General features: G+C 46.9%; 2 protein-coding genes across 5 annotated transcripts in view; one reads left to right on the top strand and one right to left on the bottom strand.

Annotated features, from left to right (window-relative positions):
• LOC6595459 overlaps positions 1–2,721 on the top strand; it is a 69,020-nt gene extending 66,299 nt beyond the window's left edge. For all 4 annotated transcript variants that reach the window (XM_026988487.1, XM_026988488.1, XM_026988489.1 and 1 more), the window contains 2 exons: positions 1,447–1,724; positions 1,814–2,721. In XM_026988487.1, coding sequence (XP_026844288.1) covers positions 1,447–1,724; positions 1,814–1,928 — 393 coding nt within the window. In that variant the 3' untranslated portion in view covers positions 1,929–2,721. The remainder of the gene's footprint in view (positions 1–1,446; positions 1,725–1,813) is intronic.
• The window catches only part of LOC6595463 (dynein-1-beta heavy chain, flagellar inner arm I1 complex), a 106,661-nt gene that overhangs the window by 61,524 nt on the left and 27,544 nt on the right, over positions 1–17,593 (bottom strand). The window lies entirely within an intron of this gene.

Raw genomic sequence — 17,593 nt, 5'->3', positions numbered from 1 at the left:
GTCAAAAGGGGGCGGTGCGGAGGTGCGGCGGTGCTGGGTTAAGCGTAGGGGTTAAAGTAACAACAGCAGCACTTTTGCACTTCCGTTTCCGGCAATTACTGCTGCTCTTAGTGAAGAAAAAGGGCCACAGTTTCAGTTGCAGTCCAAGGCTTCTGCGAGCAGTTCCCTCAACAGGCTCTCACGATGGCATTCTTTGTGCCGCAGCCCGCAGAGGGGCGGGGGAGCTTTCTGCCTGAAAACTTTTTCAATTCCTTGCATTCGAGAGAGCATTTGCATAAGCATTGGCCAAAAAACCACACCGCAAGGAGCAAACTACCCGAAAACTCAATTTGCAGCACTCTCATAAATACATTCAGGGAATCCTGGTGGGAAGTCGTGGTTTCTTCGCCCCCGTCCTTCGTGCTCCTTTGCTTTGTCACCTTATTGGGTTTTTTGTTTGCTAGTTGTTCCGCTTCGATGCGTCCAATCAAAACTCAAATGCTTCACAGCACTTTCCCGCATTTCAGCCGCATTTTTCTGCCTGGTCGTCTTTAATGTTTGTCTTTTGCTCCAGCTGCTCCTGCTCCTGCTGCTCCTTCTGCACCTCCTGCTGCTCCTCCTACGACTCCTCCTCAGCTGGATGAGTGCCTGGGCCTTGATTAATAACCAACTTGTTATTTTAATTAAACGAATTCAACTTAATTTATGCAATTCATACGCATTTCATCATTTTGCACTTGTCATGCAACACACACATAAATTCGAGCGAGGAGGAGGGACAGTGGCAGAGGCAGAGGCAGTGGCAGAGAGACATGGGTCCCCAGTCCCCAGTCCCGAGTCTCGAGACCCAGAGAACTCAGTGCCAATGCAATCCAATCCCCAGCAACTCGGCAGCTGTAGAAGTTTTGTGGTCTGCTAATGGCTGCTGGACAGAGGCGTCCGCCCAAACGAAAGGGGGTTCCCAGTGGCCAGGCCGGAGGAGGGTGGCTTCTAATTCGAAAAGTTTGCAGGCAAAACTGTGGGATTTCGTTGCGCTCCAAGGGCTTCTGTGGGGATACAAAAGATTACCAAGCACACGTGGAATGTGTGGCACAAGCCTGGGTTAATTTCAATATTTGAATCTCCCCCCCACAAAACGGCTTCTCGGTATCCGACTAAGCCCCTGCCGTTGACGACTGACAACTCATTTAAGAATTACAAGAGCTATAGCTACAGAGCGACAACGAGCCATGTGGCAACAATGACAACAAGTTTGATGAGCAGTCGGCTTAAGGAACTGTCAACTCCGATGCACACACACACACACCCATAAATGGGGTTCAGTGGGGGGTGGGGGCCTTGTGCAGTTGGGGGCTCAATATGCAAATAGTTTGCTGACATAATTAATGCCTCGACAATTTATACGATACGGCTGCAGTGCAGATACTGATTACGGACTTAACACCCCATTTTCCGGCCGATTCACAGGTGAAAAGCAACAAACAGCACCGACCCATTATCGAGAAGAGGACCTTCGTGAACCACACCGAGTGCCACTGCATTGAGAGATCCAACTTCAAGGAGGACGCCGTCGCCCTGGCCAGCACCTCCATTGTGCGGGCCACCATCCTGAGCTGCACCTGTCCGCGCAGCTTCGAGGTGATCCTGCAGGACAACGGCCAGTGCCGCTGCGACTGCAGCTCCGGCAACTACGACTGCGACTGGCTGAAGCGGGGCAACGAGCACTTCGCCGTGGACGATCGCAAGTGAGTCATGCCCCAGGGGGCCCCTTTCTTTCTCCCTCTCTCTCCAACTGCCCTCCGACTCTACCCGGACTTTCTTTTGGCCCTTTCAGGTGCATAAAGCACGGCGGCTGCAAGCCCCCGACCTGCGAGTACGGCCACTACATGGACAAGCACGGACGCTGCCCCAAGCAGCACGAGCAGCCCGTCTACAACGCCATGTCGTAAGGGGCGCCAGGAGCGTGCCCCCCTCAAGAAAACCTGGAAAAGTATTATTCAAGGCAAGAGTCGAAGCGCCAGGGATGGAAAGGCCTCGGCCGAAGGATCCAACACAACACCCAATATTTCCATTCAAACAGAATAAAGTGAATTTAGTTGCATATCCTATACGAATCCCATACGAATCTATCTAGATAGATACCCCGGACATACCTACATATATACTACTACAGATACATATATATCTGCTGATTGTGTACTAGATCTTTTACAGCCACAATTGTTTGCCCCAAAAGTCTCCCCCAACTAAAATATCTGTAAAGAACGAAAAAGTATCTTCAGCCAAACATGAAACAAGACTTTTTCGCGCATGTTTGAATCCACTAAGAAAAATAGAATTGTTCATAAATGTTTCAATCACATCAATTACGCCAGTACGTACTCGTATTGTGCTCTAGAGAGAGAGAGAGAGATGGAGTTATGCGAGGGTTTTAAGAGAACGAAAATGATAAATTCCAAATATATAAATTGACTGCGTTTTTAGTTTTAATTAACTAATGTTATGTTATTTAATTATAATAAACGACAAGCAAACGAACACAAATCATTAAAATTACAAATTAAATATATATATTAATTACCTATTAACGAACGAACACACACACGCACACACACACACACACACACATGTAGTATATATTATTCATGTTATTAGTTATTAGATAAGTTTTAACACAAAGAAAAACGCATAAACATACACACACAACACACACACGCACACAATCGCAAACAAAATTAAATTTTCATATTTAATTTCTAGTCAAATTTTAATTTTGTTTTCTTTTTGCCCAACATTCAAGCATTCAAACATTCAAGAAAACAAAAACAAAAGGCATTTACACACACATACACACACACACACACAGAAGCATAAATCTTATAGAAAATAATAATTAAAAAATATATCCGCGAGTCTAGTGAAGGATTAATGTATAAACCGTACTCGATTCGATACTCGTCCTCGTATGAATGTGAACTCTTGCTTATTCCCCGAATCCGAATCCGAATCTGAATCTGAATCTTTTGATAGCTCAACTAAACTAAATTAAGCAAATACTATACATCCAGTACATTACAAAGAAACTCCCGAAAGCTGAAGGCTGCCATTCACCCAAAAGCCGAGTCCGTTTTGCCATTCACACCGCACGTGTAGGGATTCGCATCTGTGGAATGGCTTTCAGCTTTAGGGAACAATCCTCACACACTGTAGCTTCTATTACCGCACAACTCTTTAGTTTAATTCTTATCGATATAGTTCCAGCACTGTATATACATATATATTTTAGACGAAAACCTAAATTTAAGCATCACCCGAAATGCAACAACTTTGGCAATAAATATAGGACTAGACCTCAGTGGATATCATTTGCATATTAATGACATTTTGCCTGCGGGAGAGCGGGGAGCGAGGAGCGAGGAGCTCAATTAATCATTTTCGAACAATGTATTTTTTATGCGAATGCATTTTGGGGAAATTCAATTATTATGATTATGAAATTTATTTAGCATTTAGCCCGCGACACAATAAGCCGTTTAATGTTCCGTAATGCTACTCCATTCTCCATACTATATTATTTAATCTACTTTTATCGTTTATTTGCCATACTTTGCGGTCCATATATTTGCTCAAATTTATCTGTATATTTATAAAACACACACACACTCACACACACAACAGTAAATCTCAATGCAATGCTAAATGTCACATAAATATTTCCATAAATCTGTGCAATCTACGAGTATCTATGTATCTGTACACCATCCATAGATGCCGCCACAGAAATACCAAGCAAATATATATGTACGAATAATTATTACAAGGCAACAGAACATTTCAAAATGATTTTATTTACAACTTTTAGCATAAATTTTAATGTATAAAAACAACTAGAAGCGAACCCAAACGTTGAGCAAAAAACAAAAACACAAAAATCATTACTAATAAAACGAAAAATATTACTACTATGCAAAAATCCAAATAAATACGACAGTGAACAAAAAACAATGGATAATTAATGGTTTCCCCGATGGAAGGGGCTGTGGTTGGGGCTGCTGCTGGGGCTGGGGGCCTTCATTAGCAGACCGGCGCTAAAGGAGCTTGTGGCCCAATGAGTTCCATGCCCGGGGAAAGTGAGTGGGGGAAAGTGCAAACTGCGGCTAATGAGTCGAAGCGAAACCTGAATTTATGCAATCGCCGAAGGCAGTGCATTGCAGGGCAGTAAGGCATTGCTTCGTGGACCCAAGGCATCAGTACATCGCGGTGGATTCGGAGCATCTTCATGCCATGAATGATTCTCTAGTACCATAGAACATCTGTGTATCTTGTTGGCTATCATGTCTCTGGAAAACTCAGTTGTCCTGCGGATCCATTAGATTGGAACCTTTGGAGGATGTCTGAGTGACAAATTATGCCGAGTACCCGGCCGTGGTATGGCTTCCAGTTGCTTTTAGCATTATCATGATTACTCTTTGGAAGAGTTTCCAACTAAAAACCAACTCAAAGCTCCACCTGCGAGCCCCAATCTTGGCAGACAATTTCGTGCTAATGACAGCGCCTAAGCTGGAAAGTTTGCACTAATGAAAATGCATAACAAATAGTAGCTCATCTCTTGACCCGGGTTCCACCCACAGGCGCCCGCAGGCGGAGAGCAACAGCATCGAGCAGATGTAATTTTCACGCACACACAACGCGACGAGTGCCAGGTGGGGGGGTGCCGGCAGCGAGGGCCGCCTGCCCACATTATGATCTAAAATTTATAGAATTTATAAGCAGCAGCAGGGGGCACCCCAAGGGGTTAACGCTGATGACAGCGCCACCATGAGACAGCCACTCAGAAAGGGGGGATGCAGGTGTATATATTCGAGTGCATCCATGGACGAACAGGAGGCAGAAACAGGAACAGGAAGCTAAATGGAATCAATTAAAACTGCAATAAATGGCAGCCGAGATAGTTCGCTGTCTCGAGACTTTTGAAATGCATCCACATCCCCGTCTATCGCCCACCCAGTGCCACCCATTGATTGCTGGCAGGACAGTGAAATCACATGGAAATCACATGAAATGCAAACAAAGCAAAAACACAAGAAAAACCATGAAGGATGCTCAAAAAGGAGAGCGTTGCGGCAGTAAGATACCCACTATTCGGATTCCAGAAAGAAAGATTCACTTCATGCCTCTTCATGAAGACAACGCCCCGAATACCCCTTTGGATACCCTCGCCGGGGGGGCGTCCCAGCAAGGAGTCCAGCAACAAGCGTTGCGTGGGCGTGGCAACGGCAAACAGCCAAAAAGGATCAGGCGGAATGCTCCACGGGCAGAGCTCACAAATGAAAACCGCACACGGCAAAGAGTGGGAGTGGGAGGCGGAGGCGGAGGCGGAAGGATGTGTCGGCGGTGCGTGTGTGTGTGTGTGTGTCCCTGTTAGTTTGTTGCATCTGTGTGGGTGTGTGGCTCGTGGGTCTGTGTCAGGGTGTGCGCGCGAGGAGGCTGGCTGGAAATGATGTTGCCATGATACGCCTGCATAATTAATTCCCACCACAAACAGACAGAGACACGGAGAGACAGAGGGAGACAGGGAGACAGGGAGAGAGAGGGCTTTTCCCATGAAATGGGTGACAGTTCTACCTGTAACCCCGCCCCAGCCCCCAAAAGTCACCAGGAAATGCCGACAAACGGCAACGGGCTCTGCGCTCGAGCTGCAACTTTACTCCCAGACGGAAAGGACTCCCGGCAAATCGCTATACACACACACACAGAGAGATAAATCAACCCACACACAGATAAACACAGCCGTGCACAATTGACAGCAGAAGTTCACTTAAATAGGATGTCCAGTCCATGTTCCCAAAGCAGTGGCCACCATTTGGGCAAAACCCTGTGGAGAACCATCTCTCGGTGTGATATGATCTCTCCTTTTTAGACATAAGAACAAACTTCATTAAATAATAGAAATATTTATACATTTCCACCCACCTTTGGGCCTTTCCCGATGCCAGCACTAGGCAAAATGCTCACTCGTCCAAGGATAAATCCATAAAGACTACCGAGTGTTGAGGCTCCATTAAAAGATTATAACGGTGGATAAAAGACCATAAAAAACTATGGAACGTGCACATATGTGCGGCGAAAGAGTTTTAACAAAATTAAACGCTGTTTATAAATTGAATGAAAGTCTAATTAATGAATTTTATTCGCTTTTTTGCAGGCCAAACCTCTAAATGAGGATAATTGTTCAGACAGTAAAAGCTCTGCGGGCAAACCCGTATCAAAAAAAAACCCCCCTATTAGTCCTTTGTGTCTGCTATGTTATATTTTTGTCCCACTCCCCAGTAGAGCCCTTTCTTCATCCATTCCCTAGCTATCTTCGCGGCTGTTTGCCCAATGGGGCTCTCACTGTGGATGCACATGTCTATCCTCTAGTTTGCCTCCAAATTGCACTGCTCCCCGTCTATTGTACGCGCCACGCACAAGAGTATTAGGTGGCGCAACATTGTGGCAGCTTTATGAGCCAATTTAGTATGCAAATGCGTCTGACTGTCGGTCCGTTCGACTGTCCCACTGTCCGACTGTCGGCTCGTGCGTCCTTATGGGTATCTTTATGAATGCGCTAATTTTAGTATGGCTCGCTTTATTGCCGTTTTTGTTTCAGTTAGTATTTGGCCAACGAAAACTCGCAAACGTTTACAAAGAATTAAGCATTAATGCAATTTACTCGGGCAATTTTCGCAGTTTTGCGCAAATTTTAATTGCATGGAAAACCATCTATGCGAAAACCCGACCGAAACAGATTTTAATATTACTTTTTCTGCACTTTCCAGTGGCTCCACGGGGCAACAGTTATAATTGCAGCTAATTGTTGTTGCGGTTAGAGTTAATGGGGGTTGCGGTTGTCGGGGGATTATTTCGGGATCGTTGGAGCTATCCTCAGGATATAATAATATAAGGTATAGGGTATTCGCTACGCAACAGTATGGAGTTCTTCCTTGGCATCACTAGAACTGAGGTCCAAAGAGACTGGCACTAGGAACCCACTTTTGTATGATATATAAGATCCACCATTCCATTCCACAGACGTCTTCATCACGCATTTGCCTTGAAATGAAAGACAGAGGACCCAAGTGTGTCGGGCTATTCCGACCTTTAGTCTTACAGACCTTTAGATTACAATGCCACGCAGAACACACTTCAAAGGCGGCGAAAGCACGATGTTCCAGAAGGACGCGTCTCCGACCCCATAGAGTATATATATTCTTGATCAGCATCAATGGGCGCCTAGAATGAGTCATGTCTGCCCCCGCAGCAACGAAATTTGGTACCCAGACTCCTGTGAATCAAGTTTGCTTTAGAATTGTGCCACGCCCCTTTCCCCTGTATGCATACAGATTCCCAAGAGGTTTAAGATCCCTCCCAGCCCCCCACAAAGGCAGGGAGAACCTCGCGTTATCCTTGAAACTCCTCGAAGGAACTTTCGTGAGTTAATTCCGTTTTCATCCGCCATTGATAGGGGAGCAGCGAGGAAGAGGTCATAAAAGATACCCACACATGCAAGCGAGTGTGTGGCAAGATACAAATGTATCCAGATATGAAACGTGGCGCATTTGCAGCACGAACCAAAGAAGCGACAACTGTAATGAGGATGAAGTAGGAAAAAAAAACGTCAGATAAAGATGCAAAAGAACATCGAACGGGTTCCAGAGAGTGAGCAACAAACTACAGCCGCCAAAAAATATATAGAAAATAATTCCCCAATCGATCTGTGCTCATATTTATCCCATAACTACGGGGCGTGCCCACATTTGGGGCCATAAAAAATCGAAATTTACGAGCATTCGTTGTGTACTAACATTTTGGCTTGCGCGCAAACCGAAACGAAGTAAAACAAAGCACCATCGAAAAAGAAGGAACGAGTCGGAGAGCAATGGGAAAGTACTCGAACTATCAGTTACCCACTAATCAGATTTACATCGAATGCATTCGGCCTGTGGAAAAGGAACCCAAAGGAACCACAAGAACCCATCCAAGATATAGGCTTTTTATCAGAGAACAAGACTCAGGAACACCACTTTAAATAGTAAATTAATTCCTCGTTCTACTCGTTGGATCGTGGTGAGTAATGGACTAGTTAGTTATATAATACGTATTGCCAAATCCGAGAGCGACTTCTTTAAACTTTGTCTTCATCTTGGGAGCTTGGAGGGTGATTGCTGCAAGAGGCTATGATAAGAATAGCAACCAGAGTTATAATTAGTTCCGTTGTGCCATTTACAAAGTACCTTACGGATAGCTCCACTGCTGATCTTGAAGTTTCATTCTTTATAGAGTAAATACCCCTATCCCCCTCAGGTGGCAGGGTACCAGGCACTCGAAGTCGACGCGTGGAGCACAGTGGAGCTGCTGCTGGCGCTGCTGCTGCCGCTGCCAACAGCTGGGAACGTTGCGAATCGTGTGCTAATCTTATTTTTATGGTCTCCACGGACTTGGACTTGTTCTCTGTCTCTGTCTCTGCTTCTGTCTCCTTTTTCCTTCTCTTCTTATTGGCGTATCGTGCGGCGGGTGCGTAAATGTTGCCCCAGTCTGCTTATGACATGTGGGGGGAGGCAGGAGGCAGGAGGCAGCGTGTGGCATGGCAGCATTTGAGCCAAGAAAGCGAGGGGCAGAGAGGCGGAGTGTCTACGAGACGGAGAACAAAGCCAGAACGAGACGGAGAGAAGAGACATGTTCCGACAAGTCGTTTAGCTGTTGATGATGTTCCAAGTTTCTTCGAGTATCGGGTGTTGGGGGTCGGGTGTGGGGTGTGGGGTGTCTGGTGTCGTGCCCCAAGAACAAGAAGCCCGCTCTCTCACGCATTGCAAATTTTGCGGTTAGTTGGTAATAAATTTTTGGCTTATTGATATTTATTATTAGCCCCGGAAATTGTGCGCTTCTGTGGCTCATATATCGCCTCGATAATGTTCCATTTGGGAATTGCTGCAACGCCACTTTGGGGCAACAGTGGGGACAGAGGGCGTGAGGGGAGGGGCATGGAATGTGCTTATGCTTTGACTTTTGGTTTCGGAATCACACAATTGATTGAATGGGGAGGATATTTGTTGGGGTCAATAAGTCAGAGGCGGGGATTAAATCTCAGGGTTAATAGCGATAAATATCGGTATCAGTTGAGCTTTCGATGGGTGTGCATATACATAGGAAACACCTTTCGGAATATTTGATTAGAAAACCCGCCCGAAGTGGTCCCCAACTAAGAAGAATCCTTTGAAGAGTAATCCACAGTCAAAGATTCACTTGTGGCAGATGCATCTTTAATTAAAATAACCTCCTTGAATATCAGCCATTAAGAGAACGAACTTTTCGCCCCAGCCTAATAGTTTTGTGGGTGTGAGAGCCAAGCCCACAATTCTCCTTCAGCCCACACTCAGAAAAGTTTTGGTCTGTTCCTGCGAAATGGTTCAAGATTTTCCACCTTTTCAAGACGCTTTTCACAGTTGACATAACCCAAAGTGGAGGGGCAGGGGCAGGGACGGGGGCAGGGGCAGGGAGAGGGGGGCTAACGAGTGGAAAGGGGGATCTGGAGAGGGCGACAAGCATTTGCCATTGACGCATTGCTTCAATTAACATAAAAGTTGCATGCAATGCAAACACACACCTACACATGTTCGACTATGTGTGTGTGTGTGTGTGTGTGTGTGTGTATTAGCGCTTTTCATTACCACCTCTTAAGTTTTCCATATGTGTTTGTGTGTGTGTGTGTGTGTGTGGTGTGTCTGTGTTTGGCTTACTTCCTTTATGAAAAGCATTTCACACCGACTGCAGAAAAACTTTGTGCCAGAGTAAGTCTGCCTCTGCCTCTGCCTCTGCCACAAGCCCCTGCCACCATTTCAGTGTCGGCAAAAACTTGAAAAGACTTCCCACGAACTTTCTAATGCACCTACCACAGGTCCCCCGTCGCCCGTCCCCCAGCCTGACAGACACATCCAGGAGTAGGAGGATGAGAGGCAGGCGGTGGCAGAGGTGTGAGCAGGGGTGGGCTCTGGGCTCTGGGGTCTGGGGCAAGGATTGTTGCTAATGCAACGCCTCTTAATCATTTAACAACCTTTCGCCCCATTTTCATTTTCACAACACCCACACGCTCTTATGCCAAGAGATAGACAGAGACAGAGAGAGGGAGAGAGAGAGAGAGGGAGGGTCTGATGGTGGAGGATCTGTCTCTTCGGCTGTGGTTCATTGAACGATCTTGGTTCAATTTTATAGACAGATTTTGTTACACTTTGGACAACACTTTCATACCCTGATTGCTTGGATCTCCCCCCATCATCTGGCATCCTATACCCTTACGCTACACGTTTCTCCAGAAGAACAAGGATTCCTTCAGCAGAGCAGTAGAGCGCCCAGTGCTATCCTTTGACCCCATCCCATATGTCGAAAAGTAGCTTCGACTATTTCCGCGGTGCCACTGATTTATAGCCGACATTCCACACAGAACCTCCTCTCTGCCGAATCCTAAAGATGAAACCAATAACTGCCTCTGAAACGATCGGGGGCCTTTCAGGGTATTCGCAGACGAAACTAGCCTTCGTTTCTTCCATTGACAGATTTTATGCACTTTTGGTAGGCTTCTTTTTTGTTCATTTGATGGGAAAGCCAATGGCCAATTATTAAGATCTACCCACAACATCGATGCCGATGCCGATGCCGACACCGACACCGAGACTGTCCGCCCCTGCAATCTCCTCAGAAATCTCCTCCTAAACGAACACGAAATCTTAGCCGCTCTTTTATTTTTTATTCAATTGATTTCCATTTCGTTTGGGGCCGGAGCGAGTTGGAGACTAAGTGGAGAGTCGTCGTCGTAGCACTCAAAGTCGTCAAGTTGGTAATAAAAATTATTATTTTGCAATTTAATTGCCAGCCAAACAACGCCCCAAAGGCCAGCACAAGCTCTGGGCCGACTCTGTCGAAGCGTCGACATCAATTTGGTCTTGAATACGAATGCGAATGCGAATACGAACACGAATACAATTATGGGTGCGAGTATGAGTATGAGTACCCATAATCTCAGGCCATTCTCCCTCTCCATATGCACACACATCTACATATCTCCCTGTTCCTCTGTCTGTGATCTCAGATGCCATCTGATGCAATCTCTTGGCCATTGGCAGTGGTTTCGTGTTGTCTGCCGTCTGCCGTGTGCCGTGTGCCGTGTGCCTGGTGCCGCCTCTGGCCTCTCGCCTTGTGTCATTTATCGCATTTGAATTGAAAGCTGGTAAATAACTCGACGAAAAATCGAATATCGAAATTGAAATTGAAATTCGGCATCGTTGCAGATTTAATTGAATTCCATCGCACACACGACCGCAGAGAGCCTTTAGCCAGAAATACGAGTGTTCGTGAGGGCGTGGGGGCGTGGGGGGATCGCAGGTCGAAACCTTTGCCTGGCCCCAATTTCTGGTTAATTGCCCAACAAAAATTGTGCTCAAAAGGGAGGGGGTGGAGTGGGCAAAGCGGGATGTTGGCTGAAGATCACAGGCGCCCTACGAGGGGTTCTTTTGGAACAGCAAAAGTTTTCAGTGCCGTATCAAGGGAGGGGTATACGTAGATGTTCTATTAACACATATGCTCCTTGGGTAAATGTGTTCCAGCAAGGAAAATTCTTCGGGAATCCTTCTTCGTTCATCATTCTAAAATCGCTTTTATTCAATATATCATATATAAATCGGAACCTTTTTGAAAAGAAGTCAAAGTACTCTGTTTGCATGGTAAAAATTTCCATATCTTTATCTTCTATCGTATTTCCATGCTTTCCTCAGAAATACGATGTACTTTCTGTTCTTTTCTCCTCAGAAACTGCTCTAAAAATTGCATTCTATCTTACAAATGTAGATCCCTATAGAATGCTGTGAAATACCTTATTTATTACAAAACTACTAGTGAAACCCCTCGAAAACACTCCCCCGACTACGGCATTGCTGCTGCCTGAACTCCGATCACCGACATTAATGGTCTTGTTTGAGTTTATGCCCCAAAGGTGTTCGATCATTGCCTACTTTGAATATTAACAAAACATTTATTAATCGATATAAATAAACTTCTTTATAAAGTGACAAACTTTTTGGGCATTCCAGCACTGAGGCACTGAGGCTCTGAAGAACTGAGGCACTGAATCACCTGCTTATCAATATGGGAAATGCAAGCCCGAATATAGTAGTCGGTATTCATTCCATCCATTCTCCCAGTGAGTCAGCCAGCAAGCAGCAACGACCTGCTTCAGTTCCTTCAGTTCAGGCACTTGACAGACTCCAGGAGAGAAGATCGGCCCAGCTCTGGATGAGTCAAGACACGGAAGCCCTGCCTGCCCTGTATGAAAATAGTTCCCTTTCGAATGATGGCAACCGCAAAAACCCCAACACAGGCGAAGGCACAAGAAGCGACACCACTTTTCTGTCAGATGTCAAACACCTCACGGGGGAGCCATTAACCCAGGACCCCGCACCCCGCACCCCATACCCCGACCCCGTAACCCATCTGCATACGAGCCCAAAGAAAAGCGCCAGCAAAGCCAGACCAATAAACGCTGATGGGATGGGGACAGCGGAAGGAGGAGGAAAAACCTTCTACTGAAAGAAAGACAAATCACATGGGCAAATTGGTTTACAATAACCGCAGAGACAACAGCCAAAAACATAACTATATACAAGTACTGTATGTGTGTAAGTCGTACCGGGAACGAGGATACAGAGGAGGGGGCTGCAGAGGACGAGGCTCCAGAGGAGGAGGCCACGGAGGAGGGGGCTCGAGAGGAGGAGGCCACGGAGGTGCTTCGGAAAAAAGGAAAAACCGCTCGCAGACACAAATATCACAAATTTACAAAGCAATTTGCATAAAACTCATATTTCGTTGGAGCTACTTCTCTGTGCTCTTCCTCTGTGCCCCTCTCCCCCTCTCCCTCTCTCTCTCTCTCTATCTCTGTCCCATTTTTCTACATTTTTCTTGGTCGAGACGCTTTGGGCCACAAAAAAACAAAACTATTTATATGCAAAGAAACAAAAAATAGAGAGAAAAACATATATATGCAAAAATCGGTTGTTCGGCTGAGATTTCATAATCGAGAGGGGGTCGGTTCGGGTCCCCACATGCAGATGCAGATGAGGTAACCAGACGGCAGCCGCTGAGGTCAGCCGGTACTAATCCCCCATCTGCACCTCCTTTGGGCCTCGGGCAATCAAGCCTCCGAGTTGGACACAATTTTTGACACAGTCTCTCGTGTTGGCCAATCGAAAATGTGGCCGCTGCCGCTGCTGTGAGTCCAAACAACAAGCCGCACTAATTGCCACTGATTTGGGGTCTGGTCCGGGGGTTACGTATAGGCATTACGGACGGTAATCGGTAATCGCAGTTGGGGCCACTCAGAGGTAACCAAGTGCGCCGACTGTCGTGTGTCCGTTTAATCGATCAAAATGCGCTTCGACGCGGCCGGGGTTTCGGGTCTTGGGTCCCCAGGGGCCTTGCTAGAGCTGTGGTCTAATATATACATGTATATTTGAACGTGCCGGGCGACACGTTGCCGGCTCTGTCGGAAGCTGCCTGAATGGATGGCCTCCATCAACAGCCCCATCCCCACTCGCAGCCCCGTTTCAAAGAAATCTGTCCACGTGCTTATCAGTTGATGGCTGTGTGTGCCCACATCGGCAAACACTACACCCGAGGAGGAGCAGCCTCCAACCAGAAACTATGACAGAATGCCCCGTCAGTGCCCACGGCCCGGTCCGAGGGGGACAGGGGCTCATTGTTTGAATCACGTGCAAAGCGTTACGGATTTTAATTATAAACCAAACAACAAATTGGGCCCGAGAGGACACACAGGTCACACAGGGAACTCCAGTCAGACGACGAGCCGATGCCCTGGAAAATGTGGAGGGAAGATTGCATTCAAGCGAAGGCAAATGTACTTTACGGGGTGTAAATGGGTCTATATTGTTCGTTGGTATAAATTATTCATGAATCCCCGCAAACCCCACATACCCTACCAGGCATAGGGCAAAGGGTACACCCGTTCAGTCCTCACGCATTGCTGAACTTGAACTCTGTGGCCACAGAGCTCTGCAGAGGCATAGAAGAAGAGATAGAGAGCGACAGAAAACCAAAGCATACCCTGAGGCGTCCGCGGGGCCGACCAGCCCGTGGGGCATGCTGGACAAACAATGGCTGGAGAACAGCTGGGAGGCAAACAAAGAACAGAGACGACTGCATATCATTGTGCAAGAATCGGAGGAGGAAACAAAAGGAAATGCAGTTCCGATCTCTCAGGGAAGACCCGACCAGACAGAGGTCAAAATAGAGATGTAGAGATGCAGGGGGATGTTGGGAGGAGGTGGAGGCAAGACTCCGACAAGGGCACGCCTCTGATAGCAGCCGGGTCGCTAGAGAACTTTGAACTTTGAGCGTCATCACGACGATCCGATATCCGAGACTGCGAGACCGCGAGACTGCGATAGATCTCCTCCAATTTGGCCCAATCTCCCTGCTGTAACTGGCGCTCTTCTGGCTAGGATTCTGTGGGCCAACAGACCAAATATAAACCGCATTAATCATCAAACAAAAGAGGGCTAAGGAGAAGCACAAGACACTTGTTGCCACCCCAAATGGGAAATGGGAAGGCGGTGGCAGGACGGGGGCCATCCACCGACTGTCGCCAAATTGGCTTGGCGCCCCAGAAGTCAAAGAAATATATATGCACATTTCAGAGAATAAAAACATTAGCACAGTTCTGGCTTTTTTATGTCTCGAGCATCTGCCACAACAGAGCCACCAAAGTGGCCGCAAAATGTGGCAGAAAATGTATATGTATCTGGCTTATGTCTGTCGAGTGACAGAACTTTGGTTGCCCTTAAAAGAGTCCGGAAATATACGTTAGGGAATGAACTACAAAATCGAATCAAAGAGAGAAACTTTGGAAGCTGAATGGAGCTTAAAAGGAAATAAAAAGAATGCCATTCGAAGGGGAATCCCATTCAGAATGCCCCTTAGATACAAGGATCCGCAGAGAGATATTTGTATATTTAAAGGGAACATTTTGTAGAATATTAATGGAGCTATTCTTGGGAGAACCTGCCAATTAAAGACAATAAATCATTCCCTTTCACAGCTGCGCACCAAATGATTATAAGAATCAGTTATAGCCACATAATGCCGCGCTGTCTCCGGCCCGAAGACATAAACCAAATAAACACTTGCCAAAGGCGGACCCCCAGCAATTAATTTCAATGGGAGCCCACGCCACGCCGCACCACGCCGCGCCACGCCGCGCCACGCGAAGGAAACGCACGGAAAATGTCATAAAGCATAAGCCACACACAGAACCGCAAGAATAAAAGAGTCTCGGCCAGCCCCTTGCATCATCATCATTGGCCATCAGTCGCAATAAAAAAGTTGGCAACTTGCGGCATGTGGCATGAACGCACCCGCGTCCATAGAGAGTCTGTGTGTGTGTGTGTTTGTGTGTCGCGAATCTGTGTACAACGTCGTCATGGGTTTTATTTTTAGGTTTCTGTTTAGCAGCCGGCTTGTCTCGCCTTTCGATTGGTTTCGCTGCCAAAAGTATTTAGACACTTCGGTGGCTATTTACATTATTGGCACAGTTTCGGTTCGGTGCGGAGCGGTTCAGTAGGCCAACAACCATCTGGCCATGTCTGGGCCGTCTGGCCCCTGCCCCTGCCACCAGTCCCCAGTCCCCAGTCCCCAGTCCCCAGTCCCCAGTCCTGTCTGTGGCTTACCTTTTTTCAGCGTTTTTGTATCGCATAAAACACACACAATTTGTCTTGGGTACAATCTATTAGGTTCGCCCCCTCCACAGGCCACCATTAATCTCTGGGGCTCTCTGGGGCTCTCCCTGATAAGTTGTTGATTGTTTGCACATTGACATTTTCCTTGGTAGCCCAGAGAGATGGAGAGAAATCCCCAAGACTGGAGACTGGAGACTGGAGCAAAGTGCAAATCATGAGATTAGTTTACCTCAAATATTCACACGTCCCAGGGCCGAGATCTCAATGGCTTGTACAGATATTTGGCTTAAGTCAACAGCAAACAGCAAACAACCAACAACCAACAACAAACAGGCCCCCAGACACATTTCCCACTTTCACTAATTGTCGATTCTGTGGCTCGATCGGAAAGAGACAAAACCGCACACTGGAAACTGGAACAAACCGAACCGAACGTGCCCCCAACGCCACAGACAGCAGAGTGAGAGTAAGAGAGGGAGGAGGAGAGAGAGAGAGGGGGAGAGGGGCACTCGTACCAGAGATAAGTTGAGCAAACGATCGTTTTGCTTGACGCCCTCGCAGAGGGACAAGATATTTATCGTAATGCGTTTCCATTTATGGAATTTATGGAAATTCTCCCATTGAACAGAACGCACTCAATGGAAGCAATCAATGGAGGAGGACCGTGGATCGTTGAACCGATCCCCGCTGATTGAAACGCGTTCCTCTAGAGTTGCTGGAGTTGGCAGCTCTTATCGGATCTTGAGGAGAGGAGACAAATGGCAAACACAATCTGGTCTGAGATTAGCAGAAGAGATCCACTGTTCCACCGACTTACTCGCTCCGCCCCGGGTTTAGCCACAAACATGTAAGACATTCACCCAGTGATGAGATCATGTCATTGCCATCCTCTGTGTGTCATTTCCCCTACCACCATGGGGTACCACCATGGGGCGGAGAGCATGTCAAGCAATTAGGAGGATCCCATTGATCAATGAAAGACAACAGAAATCCGAAAAGGGCGAGATATGAACTGCCAGCCTACAGATTGAGTGCCATGCCCCGCTTCCAGCCGCATCGTGAGTGAGACATGAGTCTTCTGTCTCGTCACAGCTCTCCTCCCAGATCTCCCAGTGGTGCCCGTCCCCCTTTATCCAGCTGTTTGCCTGAGATAGAAACGAGATCAGCTCCGGATGGGGTGCTCCGAAAAGCCGTGGGGAGGAGAGCCCAACACAAATATGACCCATGAAAATGTGTCAAAAGTGTCTACGCAAATGACAAATATTCAGATGAGGGGAAGGGCCTCGGTAGATGGGACAACGAAGCCAGATCGGTGCAGATCGCTGCAGATCGGGCGACATATATGCAAATTGCCCGATCGTGGGTGGAGACAAGACTCCAAACAGGAGGAGCGGCGGAGGTGAGGTCCGCCACATATTTGCGATTGGCGTTGCCTGAAAAAGAAGTTCAACAACGAGGAAAAAAAGGAATTCCTCAAGCCTATTAAAGATTATTGGCCTGGTGCGAAGTCAGCAACGCCCACGAGGCACGCCCATTTGCGGCAAGGCGGGAGCATTCAAGTATTGCACAACAAAGTGTGAAGAAAGATCCGGAAAAGACCCCAACGAATCGGGAATACCCTAACAACAACTAGAGCGACTTGTGGTAATCCCCAAGTAAAACATTTAACACCTTCAAACTCCCTTAAAATACTCTACATTTTATAGCCATATATGCATAAGGGATCTATGTTGTTAAGCAAACAGGTTAAAAACATCTTCTGTTGTCTACAAAGTTCAACATTCAACGTGGCGCACCCACTCAAATTAGGGCAAACGATGGGTCCCCTCGTAATTCCT

The sequence above is a fragment of the Drosophila persimilis genome, unplaced genomic scaffold (assembly GCF_003286085.1).
Source record: "Drosophila persimilis strain 14011-0111.01,24,50 unplaced genomic scaffold, DperRS2 tig00000191-arrow-pilon, whole genome shotgun sequence".
Classification (NCBI taxonomy): domain Eukaryota; kingdom Metazoa; phylum Arthropoda; class Insecta; order Diptera; family Drosophilidae; genus Drosophila; species Drosophila persimilis.
Note: the sequence above shows the minus strand (reverse complement) of the source record. Positions and strands in the feature narration are given on the sequence as shown.